The sequence below is a fragment of the Hyaena hyaena genome, unplaced genomic scaffold (assembly GCF_003009895.1).
Source record: "Hyaena hyaena isolate Hyena2069 unplaced genomic scaffold, ASM300989v1 scaffold_46, whole genome shotgun sequence".
NCBI lineage: Eukaryota > Metazoa > Chordata > Mammalia > Carnivora > Hyaenidae > Hyaena > Hyaena hyaena.
Window position 1 is genome coordinate 5,496 of NW_024080678.1, and position 13,047 is coordinate 18,542.

Here is a 13,047-nt window from a genome sequence, read left to right on the forward strand (position 1 = left end):
CTTCCGCTCAGGTTTTGATCTCACGGTTCAGGCTCTGTGCTGGTGGTGCGGGGTCTGCTTGGGGTTATTGCTCTCTCTCTCTCTCTCTGTCACTTTCTCTGCCCCTCCCCAACTCATGCTTTCTCCGTCTATGTCTCAATAAGGAAAGAAACCATAATACACAATAAATGGGAGCCCCAAGATCTCCCACTGCATGGAGAGTGTGTGAATATTCAGGGAGGGGACACATAAGGAGCCCTGTCCCTCATATACGCTTGATCAACATTAGCTGCTATCAATTCAGAAACACAGAGGTGCCGACCTCAAGTAATTCCCCCTACATTTCTTCCTATCTTATCTTCTGTGTTTGGTTTCATTGCTTTTATAACTTCTCAGATAGCAGTCTCCTGGTCTGATAACCTTCTCCTTGTGCCCCTGAAGGATGGCAGGACTCTGACCTGGGTTGGGAGTGAGCTGCAGTGAGAGGAGTACCCAACAGAGGCCAGGAGACAGACAGACAGATCAGGTTATGTCCCTGTTGGGATGGGTGGCCTTCCCAGAGGGAACCACCAGAGACCTGACCCCTTGCTGCTCCCCGTGGCTACAGCTGGCTCACATTTGACCCCACAGTTTGTTCTGTCTTTCCCAAGGCTGAAGCAACACTCTTTCGGACTGGAACGCAGACGCAGGCTGTTGGGAAAACTTGAGATCCCACTGCTGACAACATGACGCAAGGAACGCCAGGTATCAACTCCAGACAATTCCTGGGATTGGGGAGTCCCTGCAGCCTTGTTAACCTACAGACGAATCAGACCCTTGAAGGGGACTGATGGGTGTCCTCGAGCCTTCAAGGGGGACCAAGGGGAGTCTCTATCCGGGGGTCTGTAGGGACTCTCCCTCTTATCCTCTTCTCAGGCCCCTGCTACCCATCAAATGACCCAGAAGTGAGGCCAGGACAGCCTACAGGGAGGTGGGAGACCGCAGAGGGGAAAGGAGAGAAGGAAGGGGTCCTGAGACAGGGTGGGGGAGGAGTTAGGCCATCTACCTCAGAGGCTTCTCCCACCCTCCTGACCTGTCCCAGCCTCTAGCACAGCTCAGAACAACTGTGGGGTTTTACCGATGGAGGACATTCCCTCCAGTTCTTGCACTGTGACCTGTGGGCCACTAAACTGGACCCCAGTGTGGCTGTGGCCACCTCCCAACTGTGTGAGCCGGGAGCCTTACCTACCCTCACCTGTAAAATGAGAGTATTCCCTTATGTTCTTGTGAGGATCAAATATCACCTGTGTGTGGTCTGGGCCGGAGCCTGCCGCACAGTATGCCTTCCCGAGGTTTCTTTGCTGCCCCCTCTACATGGACCCTGTAAGTTCCAGGGAGAAAGCTCCCCTCCCCCAGCAGCCCCTGGCTGCCAGGGCTGTGTTAAGTCATTTGCCTATGTCTTCATAATAAGCACCTGCTTATTGATATGAAAGATGGGCACAGCCTGAGTCAATGTATCTAAATACCCTTCCTAGGCCTGTTCTCAATAAACACACAAATTAATGTTGTCGGTCCCCTCTAGCTAAACCCCATTTACTCTCTCCCTTAATGAAGCAGGGAAAAGAAAAAAAACAAAACAACCCATTACTTTTTCTTTTCCACCTAGAGAGCACAAGATTTATCCAGGACACCACTGAGTATTTCAAGGACTCCGTGAGCCATGATGAACTGTTTCTCCTGCTGAATCACCAGAAAGTCTGGGAGAACTTCATGGTTGAGGCCAACTTGCCCAGGTAACCCCTGCGGATGCCCAGAGTGGTCCCCCAGACCTCTGTGTGGCAGTGTCCTGGGCCTGGGGTTGAGTATGCTCCTTCTCAACAATATTTGACAAATACGTTTTACATGACATCTGCAGTCAGGGAGTGGCCTCGGCTTGAGAAGAGATGACACCGACAGAGGGCAGGTGATATGGCCTTGGGCCTTAGCCTACAGCATACCTGTCTCTGCCTTGGTTTCTTCATCTGTTCAATTTTACCGGGAGGAAACTATGATCATGTATGTAAAGTGCTTAGCATAGTGACTGACACATACTAGGTGCTCAATTAATGTTAACTTTTCTTTGTTTTAAGTTTACTTATTTTTAAAAAAAATTTTTTTAATGTTTTATTTATTTCTGAGAAAGAGACAGGCAGCATGAGCAGGGGAGGGTCAGAGAGAGAGGGAGACACAGAATCGGAAGCAGGCTCCAGGCTCTGAGCTAGCTGTCAACACAGAGCCCGACGCGGGGCTTAAACCCACGAACCGTGAGATCATGACCTGAGCCGAAGTCGGACACTTAACCGACTGAGCCACCCAGGCGCCCCTAAGTTTACTTATTTTGAAAGAGAGACAGAGACAGCACAACTGGGGAAGAGGTGGGGGGAGAGAGAGAGAGAGAGAGAGAGAGAGTGTGTGTGTGTGTGTGAGTGAGAGAGAGAGAGAGAGAGAGAGTGAGAGAGAGAGAGAGAGAGAGAGAGAATCCCAAACAGGTTCCACACGGTCATCACAGAGCCCAACTCAGGGCTTGATGTCATGAACCATGAGATCATGACCTGAGCTGATCACAAGAGTTGAACCTTCAACAGACTGAGCCAACCAGGTGCCTCAATGTTAACTTTTTAGAAGATTGCCACAAAGATGTAGGGGCCAAGGGTCTTCTTCCTGGAGATGAGGGACAAATCAGAAGAACACTGACACACCAGTCTGCACCGCTGGGCATTGGACTAGAGCCTTCCCTCCCCATCTAAGGAGTTGTAGGAATACTATAGGATCCTGCGGACCCAGATGGTGGAGAGGCTGGAGTGAAGTTGGACTAAGCTGGGTTGGATCCAGACCCTATCTCTGTCTAGCCCTGAGTCTCTGGGTGTGTATATCTCCAAGTCGCAGATTATCATTTATTCAATGGGAACAGTAATTCAGCCTGATAAGATTGTAGCGAAGGCCTGTGCAGAAATGCAAGGTCAAAAGTGGGGACCCGAGGACAATTGTCTTGTCCAAAAGCCTGGAGGCTTGGGCCAGGGCCAGAGCTGGGGGCCAGATGGACAAGAGGAGAGCTAGGTCAGCTTGGGCGGCAGCGCTGGGACTGAGTGAAGATCTTGGCACAAAACTCGAGGTCCTGGGAGACAGAGGGGACATTTCTTCCCTCCCTTCTTTGATCTCTTCACCACCAGGCATGAAGGGTTATGGCGGGGAGGAGGCGTTGTCTCCTCCATACCTTGCCTGGGAGCTGGGTGGTCTTGACCACCACTTGAAAGCCTTTCCTCTTCTTATACATATTTTTAAATGGTTGTTTATTTTTGAGAGACAGACAGAGCATGAATGTGGGAAAGGTAGAGAGAGGGCGAGACACAGAATCTGAACCAGGCCCCAGGCTCTGAGCTGTCACCACAGAGCCAGATGTGGGGTTCAATCTCACCAAGCATGAGATCGTGCCCTAGCCAAAGTTGGAAGCTTAGCCGACTCAGCCACCCAGGCGGCCCTATCCTCTTCTACATAGAGCAGCCCCAGACCAGTGGGAGGCAGTGTGGCTCTGTGAGAAGTCCTGGCACCACAGCGGGTAGCTGCCATATCTCTATTCTTTGAGGGATTCTGGGGAGATGCACGAGTCCCCACCAAAGAGGAAAGTAGTTTGTCCAGCAGCTTGTCCAAATGCAGGTCTTTTCAGGCTTCGGGATTCATGTTGATGGCTCTCAAAGTCTCTTGTATTTGTAAATGATTTCCTACAAGTTGCACATGGCATTGGTGTGCATGCATATGAAGCTGTCACCAGCTAAGATGTGAGTTAGGCTGGTGACACCTGAGAGGCTCGTGGTGCTGGTGCTGGATCAGGAGTGAGCGATGTGAACTGGACAGTCTGGGGGGAACCAGTGTAGCGGATGTCCTGGTTCTCTGTCCGTTGGGGCAGCGGCTGGGCCACATCAGAGGACATCAGGCTTGGGAGAGAGAGCACGTGCCAGGCAAAATAATCACTAAGGTCTTTCTTCCTTTTTTAAAATCCAAGTACTCAGAGTTGGCCAAGCTGTAATGTCTGAGCACACAATCCCTAGGATGACCCTGACTTTTGGCACCAACTACAAATTGGTGGGTGATCCTTAAACACCCTGAGATTGGGTGATGCCCTGAAAGGGCCCACAGAACTCACTGAGAGCTGTCACACTCAGTCACACTGTCTTCCGGGGAATGATGCAGGTGGCCGTCAGCCAAAGAGATAGCGCCTGGGGCAGAGTCTGGGAGGGTTTCAAATGCGAAGTTCCGTTGTCCTCAGATGCACCTCTGTCCTGTATGCAGTCTGTGACAATGCACGTGGAACATTGCCCACCAGGGAAGCTCACACTGTGGAAGAAAACAGTGATGCTGAGGTTTATTAAGACCGTAAAGAAGACTTAATTCAGAGATAAGGCCATAGGAGACAGATCAGGCTCCACTCCGGATATGGGGAAGACAGCTGGGGATTTATAGCCAAGGTGCTAGACGTGGGTGGGTGATGGGAAACCAAAAGAGAAGAGCTGGAGGATTCTTGCTAAATGCACCCAACAGGGTTGCTGCTGAAGGCAGGTCAAGAACTTCCACATCAGGGGCACTTGGGAGGTTCAGTTGGTTAAGCGTCCGACTCTTGATTTCAACTCAGGTCATGACCTCAACAGCACAGAGCCTTCTTAGGATCCTTCCTCTCCCTGTCTCTCTGTCCCTCCTTCTTCCCTGCCCCTCAAAAAATAAATAAATACAGTTCAACAAAACACCTACCACTTAAGAGCATCTTAAGATGACTACTTATTTATTCCCTGACTGAATATGTATCACGGAGCATGAGCAAGGTACAGAATGTTGATAACATTTCAAGAAACGGTCTTTGCCTCTGTCCAATTCTTGTCCATTTGGTTTATAGTAAGTCCTGTAGTTCTGTAGGAGAGAACAATTCAAACCCATGTGATACATAAGCTTTCCTTAATCACTTGACCTTCACTGTTGCAGGGAGGAGGCAGAGGTGCTCCGTGAAGGTCTGAGAAAGCTAGAAGAAGGCCTGTATATGGAGGACATGGACAGGCTCCAGAGTGACCCCCTCGAGAGGGAGCGCTTTTTGAAAGAGTTTTCCTGGTTGAAAGAGGAGCTTGAGGGGCAAATACGAAAGCTCCATGAGCTTGCGGATGAGGCTGACAAGGTACACAGGAACTGCACCGTCACCAACATCGTGGCCAGCTCCACTGGAGCCACATCTGGTGTCCTGTCCATGCTGGGCCTGGCTCTGGCCCCTGTGACAGCAGGGATCAGTCTGACACTCTGTGCAACTGGGATGGTGCTGGGAACAGCGTCCGCTGTCACTAGCGTGTCCAGCAGCATCGTGGAGCACACAAAAACATCGTCACTGAAAGCTGAAGCCAGTCGCCTGACATTGGCTGGCAGTGACAAAGGGGAGGAATTTGCAAAGGCTATGTATAGGAACATATTCCGAATTATTTTGTTAACAAAAGACTTCCTTGACGTCCTGCCAAACATTGGAAAGCATGTTCGAGCCATCAAGCTGGCCAAAGCCAATCCTCGCTTATTGGCCCATGCCAAGCGCCTCATGACAGCTGGGAGAGTCTCAGTTCGGAGTGGCAAGCAGGTGCAGAAAGCGTTTGGAGGCACTGCTCTGGCAATGACCAAAAGAGCCAGGATCATGGGAGCAGCCACCGCAGGCATCTTCCTTGTGATGGATGTGGCCAACATTGTGGAAGAATCAAAGCACTTGTATGAGGGGGCAAAGGCAGAGTCGGCTGAAGAGCTGAGGCAGCACGCCCAGTTGTTGGAGCGCAAGTTGGAGGAGCTCACCCAGACTCATGAACGTCTGAAGAAGGCCTGACCCGTGACCTCTGAGTAGGGCAGGGAGCAGGGCCAGGTGTGGGTATTTCAGATCTGTGTGGTTCTCCCAGTGTTCTGTTCTATAAGCTGCTTCAGTAAATGTGGGCTGACCCAGTGGGCCTCTGCTGTGTTTATCGAGAGGCTTGCATGGGCTCTGGAGGCCTGACTACCTTCCCCATGGGCTCATCTTCCGGGCTCTCATGGAGCAAGTCCTCCATTACATTTTCCTCAGACCTCAGCACCCTGCAGGCTCCACTGGACACCCAAGGGGGGCTTGTCCACGTCTGCCTTTGGACTGAGCACTGGAGTGTTCCTCAGCCAGTGTCCAGAACCTGGGGTTGAGAGATAGATGGTTGTATTTCTCCAGTGGGTAGGAAGGCCATGTCTTGAATGCTCCAGACTGTCTCCCCTGTCCTTCCCCCGGGGAATGCCGAACAGGTCAAGCCTTCCCTTCCCTACCAAGGATTCATGGCGATTCTCTTCCGTTGTTCTTTCCCAGACCCCACCTAACTTCTCTTCTTCCCAGAACTGCCCTGTTTCAGTTCTTTCCCACCACTGTGGGGAGGAGGTTTCCAGCCATCCTTGTCATGTGGCTGGTTGGATGCATGGTGGACCCATGTATGAGTTCGCCAGCTCAGCCCTTAGATTCTAAGGAAAGATGAGAAAACCTTCACTGAGCATTCAGGTCTAGTTGTCACCCAGAACTCATTACCAGGGATTTTCTGCACGGAGCTTAAAGAGATGGATTCATCGGGTATTTCCCCAACTAAGTAACCTAGCCCTTAATGTCTTTCCATGTGCCCATTGTTCTTACGTGCCTGGTGAGTACAACAGGAAGCTGAGGGAGACAGGAGAGGTGCCTTGGGAATTAAAGGAACAAGCCACACCCAGAATCCCCCCCCAAAATGGATGGCATCTTAGGCTGAGAAAATACATACCGACAGGTTAGGATTTGGGGACCAAGGGCCCCATGTGGTGAAGCTGTAGCAGCCTGGCCTCAGGCCAAGGCAGGTACCATCCAAGTGAAGGGAAAGGAGCCTTGTCCACTTATCTAAGGTTCTACTCCAAACAAGTAGTATTATTATTCAGGCTTCTTAATCTTTATTTATTTATTTTTAAATGTTTTTTTTTTTTTATTTATTTCTAGGAGAGAGAGAGAGAGACAGCGTGAGCAGGGGAGGGTCAGAGAGAGAGGGAGTCACAGACTGAAACAGGCTCCAGGCTCTGAACTGGCTGTCAGCACAGAGCCCAACGCAGGGCTCGAACCCACGAACTGCGAGATCATGACCTAAGCGAAAGTCGGACGCTTAACCGACTAAGCCACCCAGGCGCCCCAAGGCTTCTTAATCTTTAAAGAGTGGAATAATTCATGGCTCCACACCTGTTATTTTTCTCACCGCCCTTTATTCATCCTGTTATAGACCAGAAGTGTGAACTGCAAAACCTCTCCTGTGTCCCACAAGAGATAGAGAGTCCACAAGGCGTGAGGTTTTAGGCCCTCAGTTGGTTAGCATTGGGAATTGTCAGAAGCAATAGATCAGCCACCACAAATTCTGCACTTTGTATTGCCGGAAAAGAATTTTTATTCGTTTATTTTGTTTTTGAGAGAGAGAGAGAGCAGTGGAGGGGCAGTGAGAGATGGAGGGAATCCCAAGCAAGTCCGACGCCGTCAGCACAGAGCCCAATGTGGGGCTTGATCTCATGGACCATGAAATCATGACTTGAGATGAAATCAAGAGTCCAATGCTCAACCGACTAATCCACCCAGGCTCCCCCATCCTTGATATACTTTGAGTGTCATCCTCCAACAGGGAAGGAAGTAGGTGGGGCCAGCCTCTGACATGGAAGACTGTAGGACACAGGAGCTGTCCTCCCCCATTATACAGTGAACATGGATGTGGAGTATTCCTTGTGTCCTCATCTGCCACAAACGATGGACCCCACAGTTATACCGGTGAACCAACCCGGGGGATTGGGGCCCTAACTCTTCAGATGCTGTGACATCTCCACTCTCTTTCAAGTGGTGAAAAATCTCAGTGGGATTATTAAAAACCCAGCAGCTAAGAATTTAAAAGGCACATATGTAGGAATCTGTTGGCACAGAAGATCATGAGATTGGTTCAGAAGACAGAGTTTGTACCTGCTGTCAAAATACGAATGTTGGGAATGTCTCATCCTGGTGCAACTAAAGAGGATGTGCTGATTGAACTGAGCACATGGGGAGAAAGGCCGAGGAGTGCACAGCTGTCTGGATAATGCAAGAGACATAAAGCCAGCTGCCCCCTCGCCCCCTGATGGCTCTTGAGCTGGGATCAGGAAAGACAGCAGTGTAGAATTGCAGCTAGATCTTGGAAGGGGCAGGGACCAGAGAGGATGAAGGGGACGCTAACCCCCACTGAGGGAGCAGAGATGGAAGAAATGGCCAAAGGCAGTTTTTAACCATGGAGGGATGACTAAGCTCTGAGCAGATTTGAGCAGGGAGATCAGAATGGAATGTTTCAGAAGGGAATTCCCAAGTTTCGTGGGGACAAGGATGTAGATCGGAAGTGAGTCTGCACCTTGAGAACCATATGCAGGGAGAGGCTGGGATGTCGGAGGGAGTGCGGTCACGGAGAATAGGATACACTTAAGGAGCCGGGTGTGGCTGTTGTGGGTGCTGTTTCGGCGTGAGTTAGGTGTTGGGCTGGTGGAAGAGGTCCTTGCCGACAGAATCGCCCCACTCCAGGAAGTGAGGGGCCGGATTTGTTTCCACGACAGAAGCCACTGGTAGGTCCACAGCTTCTTGGTGTCCTGTCTCCAGTGTGGTTGACCCTGCAAGGTGGACTCCAGAGGGATGCCGGTAATGGGAAACCGGGTCTACACCCTAAAGAACAAGCCTTGACCCAGGAAACAGGGCCAACCCTACCCAGACTTGAACAGGAGCTGGACCACCTTATGAAACCAGGTAAGTTGGTTCCTGGGCCTGTAAGATATGAGATCAGGAGCCCAGGAGGAGCCACTGAGGCTGTCAGAGGCTTGTCTCACCTCCACAGGGTGGAAAGGTGACTGGAAGGAACGTTCCCACAACAGTCACATGGGTCACCTGAGGCCTGGAAACTCAAAGGCCCAGAGACGTGTGGCTTGGGGAAGGGGCCCCTGATGGGGTGTGCTGGCCTCTTGACCAGCATTCTATTTTCTTCCCCCTTGTTACACCTCGAGCTCTCAAGCCAATGACTGAAGAATGAGGAGACGGTCACTTGGGCAGTGGTTGAGCGTCCGCATCTTGATTTTGGTTCTGGTCATGATCCCAGGGTTGTGGGATTGAGCGCCATATCAAGCTCTGTGCTGAGCATGCAAAATGCTTAAGATTCTCTCTCTTCCTCTACCCCTCACCCTGACTTGTGTGTGCAACCTCTCTCTAATTTTTAATCAATAAAAAGAAAAGAAACAAAAAGAACAGAAAGGAATCTCTCTAAATTTTAATAAATAAGAAGAAAAGAAAGGAAATGAAAAGACAAGAGAGAGAAAGAGGAGAAAGCATTGTCTCCGAAAACCTTGGCAGGGGTGAGCATTGGTGTCAACGTTAGTAGGACTTTTTTCTTTGTTTGTTTTAATGTTTATTTATTTTGAGAGAGAGAGATAGAGAGACAGTGTGCAGGGGAGGGGCAGAGAGAGAAACAGAATCTGAACCAGGCTCCAAGATGTCAGTGCAGAGCCTGACGTGGGGCTCAAAATCACAAATTATGAAGCCATGACCTGAGCCAAAGTTGGATTCTCAACCGACTGAGCCACCCAGGTGCCCTTGGCAGAACTTTTGTATGTGGCTGAAGATGTGGATCTGAAAGGCAAGCCTCCCCGCTCCGCCATTCATTCATTCATTCTTCATTCCATCAGTCATTGTTGAACACTCACTGATACCCTCCCCTTCTGTGTGCCTGGCACTTGCAACGTTCTGCGGACATAGAGATCAGACAAGGTCCTATCCTCTCTGGAGCTCAGAAACCAATGGGGCACTCACGTGTGCACAGTGCAGGAGGGGGAGGGGGCTCCCAGCCATGGCCTCTCCCTGTTCATTCCGTCCCTGCCCTTCCCGCACCCTTGTGCTCCAGCAAAACCTGAAAAGCTGGTGGCTTCCCCCACGTTCCCCGGGAGACTCCTGCTCTGTCCCTCTGCTTGTGCCCTGTCGTCTGCCATCTTGCACGCCTGGCCCTTCTGTCACCTGGCCGCCTCCTGCTTATCCTTCAGGACTCCCTCAGCTCCTCAGAGGGAGCCCTCCAACCCCTCGGTGGGATTCTGACGCTCCTCCTCTGGGCTCCCAGGGGCTCATGGGCTTCCTCTGGCAGAACCTTGGCACAGCATATTCTCACTAGCTGTTCCATGTGCTTCCCCTCCTGCTGCAGGGACCTGGTCCACTTCCTGCAACCCCGGCTGCTGGAGATGTGGCCATGAGTGCTGTCAGACGCAAATGGAATGTATGTAGCAGAAAAGAGGGCTTGCTCGGCTTTTTTTTTTTTTCATTAATAAATTGAGATAAAAATTTACCAACTACATCTAACTCAAGTACACAATTCAAGAATTAAAAATAGAACTACCCAATGACCCAGCTTTAATAGCACTACTAGGAATTTATCCAAAGGATACAGGAGTGCCAATGTACAGGGGCACATATACCCCTATGTTTATAGCAGCGCTTTCAACAATAGCCAAAGTATGGAAAGAGCCCCAAAATCCGTCAACCGATGAATGTGTAAAAAGATGTAGTTTATCTATACCGTGGAATACTACTTGGCAATGAGAAAGAATGAAATCCTTCCATTTGCAGCAACGTGGATGGAACTGGAAGGTATTATGCTGAGTGAAATAAGTCAAGTCAGAGAGACAGATATAATCATCGAGGTGTGCCAAGATGCCAGAGAAGTAGGGAGTTCACTGTCTCCCGCCTGCATCTTTCAAAGAAGGGCTGAAGCCAAAAAACTGAACTGCAAGAGACTGGGAGGAAAATGGACAGAGTCCATTAAAAAGACAGCCTCATAGGTGCGTGATTGTGAACTGGGTAAGACAAAATGGGCCAGGACACGGAGGCACAGACGGGAGGGAGCCCTGTCGGGGAAGAGACAAAAAGAAGAAAAGTGGTCTGGGAAACTTAGAACGGTCCCTGGAAGGGAAAAATAAGCGCAGCCGGGACAGAGAGGAATCTTTTCATCCCATCTCTAGCTGCAGGGCTTTCAGAGAGAAATCCCACCTCTAGCCTTGGAGATTCCTTCAGGCTGGGTGCCGGGGGATCACGGTCACTGTCAGATTCAACAGTTGCCGGTCGGAGGAAGGAGGGCAAGATGGCGGACAAGTAGGGAGTTCGTACATCTCACTCACCCCCATATCCCACATGGAGGAGGCCTGAAGTCATAGGAACCCTTACAGAATCCAGGAGTTTGGGAGGAAAAAGAGACACAGTCCGCTGAGAAAACCTTCTAGCGTGAGTGAGAACTGGGGAAGATAAGATCGGGTCAGGACCAGAGACATAGAGGGACGGTGGGATCCCTCTCTGCGGGGAGCTGAAGTGAGTCTAGGGGGGCATAGAGAATGGCCGAAACTGCTCAAGACACTGTCCCTGTCACTGGAGAAGAGAAAAACCTCCGCTCAGGACACAGAGGGATCCCGTTTCCTACTCTCCAGCTGACCCTTGGCGGGATGCACTTGTCCCAGGTGACCCCGAGGGAAACTGCTCCCCGCTCCCCAGCTCGACCGGGAGGGGACAAGCGGTGGCTGCACCTTTGTGCTTCTGGCTCGGCTGGGTCCCTAGGGGGGAGGCGAGAGGCTTGAAACTTCTGAGAGAGAGATTTGCCCGCGAATTTATATTTCGGCCGACAGGACACAGAGGGATGTGGTTTCCTGCTCTTCAACTGACCCTAGGCGGGACACACTCATCCCAGGCGACCCCTGGGTGAAACTGCTCCTCACTCGCCAGCCCGATCTGGAGGAGACGGGAGCAGCGGCTTCTGGCTCCATCCCCAGGGGGAAGACAAGAGGCTAGGGTTGCCCTGAGGGGCTTGCCTGCGAGTTTGTGTATCTGGCAATTTCAATGGAGTGCTCGGACTGAGATCTGGAAATGAGGCCTGGCCTGGGATATAGAGCATGGCCCACCTTGGCATGCCCCCGACACAGGGAGTTTACACACCCCAAAAGAGTGAGTTGCAACACTTGGATCAAGAAGGCACTGGGGCGCTGCCACTCTTCTCCCTGGACAGCAACGTGCAAAAGAATGAAATGAGATCACTTTCTTGCACCATACACAAAAGTAAACTCAAAATGGAGGAAGGACTTGAATGTGATACAGGAAACCATGAAAACCCTAGAGGAGAAGACCGGAAACAACCTCCTTGACCTCCACCACAGCAATTTCTTACTTGACACATCCCCAAAGGCAAGAGAATCAAGAGCAAACATGAGCTATTGGGACCTCATCAGGATAAAAAGCTTCTGCATGGCAAAGCAAACAATCCAAAAAACTAATAGGTAACCAATGGAATTGGAGAAGATTGTTGCAAATGACCTATCAGATAAAGGGCTAGTATCCAAAATCTATGAGGAACTCACCAAACTCCACACCTGAAAAACAAATAATCCAGTGAAGAAATGGGCAGAAGACATGAACAGACACTCTCCAAAGAGGACATCCAGATGGTCAACAGACACATGAAACGATGCTCAGCATCCCTCCTCATCAGGGAAATACAAATCAAAACCACACTGAGATACCACCTCACGCCAGTCAGGGTGGCTAAAATGAATAAATCAGGAGACTCTAGATGCTGGTGAGGATGTGGAGAAACAGGCACCCTCCTACACTGTTGGTGGGAATGTAAACTGGTGCAGCCCCTCTGGAAAACAGTGTGGAGGTTCCTCCAAAAGTTAGCAATAGAACTCCCCTAGGACCCAGCAATACCGCTGCTAGGAATTTACCCAAGGGATACAGGAGTGCTGATGGACCCCAATGTTCATAGCAGCACTCTCAACAATAGCCAAAACATGGAAAGAGCCTAAGCGTCCATCAACGGACGAATGGATCAAGAAGATGTGCTTTATCTATACAATGGAATACTCCATGGCAATGAGAAAGAATGAAATCTGGCCATGTGTAGCAACATGGATGGAACTTGAGGGTGTTATGCTGAGAGAAATAAGTCAGGCAGAGAAGGACAGATACCATATGTTTGTACGTATAGGTGGATTAGG

At 50.4% G+C, this 13,047-nt stretch overlaps 1 protein-coding gene across 1 annotated transcript in view; it reads left to right on the forward strand.

Moving 5' to 3' along the window:
• Window positions 1-5,954, forward strand: part of LOC120230710 (apolipoprotein L2-like) — a 9,012-nt gene extending 3,058 nt beyond the window's left edge. The window contains exon 4 of the mRNA XM_039230417.1: window positions 4,969-5,954. Within this exon, the coding sequence (XP_039086348.1) occupies window positions 4,969-5,836 (868 nt within the window). The 3' untranslated portion in view covers window positions 5,837-5,954. The remainder of the gene's footprint in view (window positions 1-4,968) is intronic.
• Window positions 5,955-13,047: the final 7,093 nt, after the last annotated feature.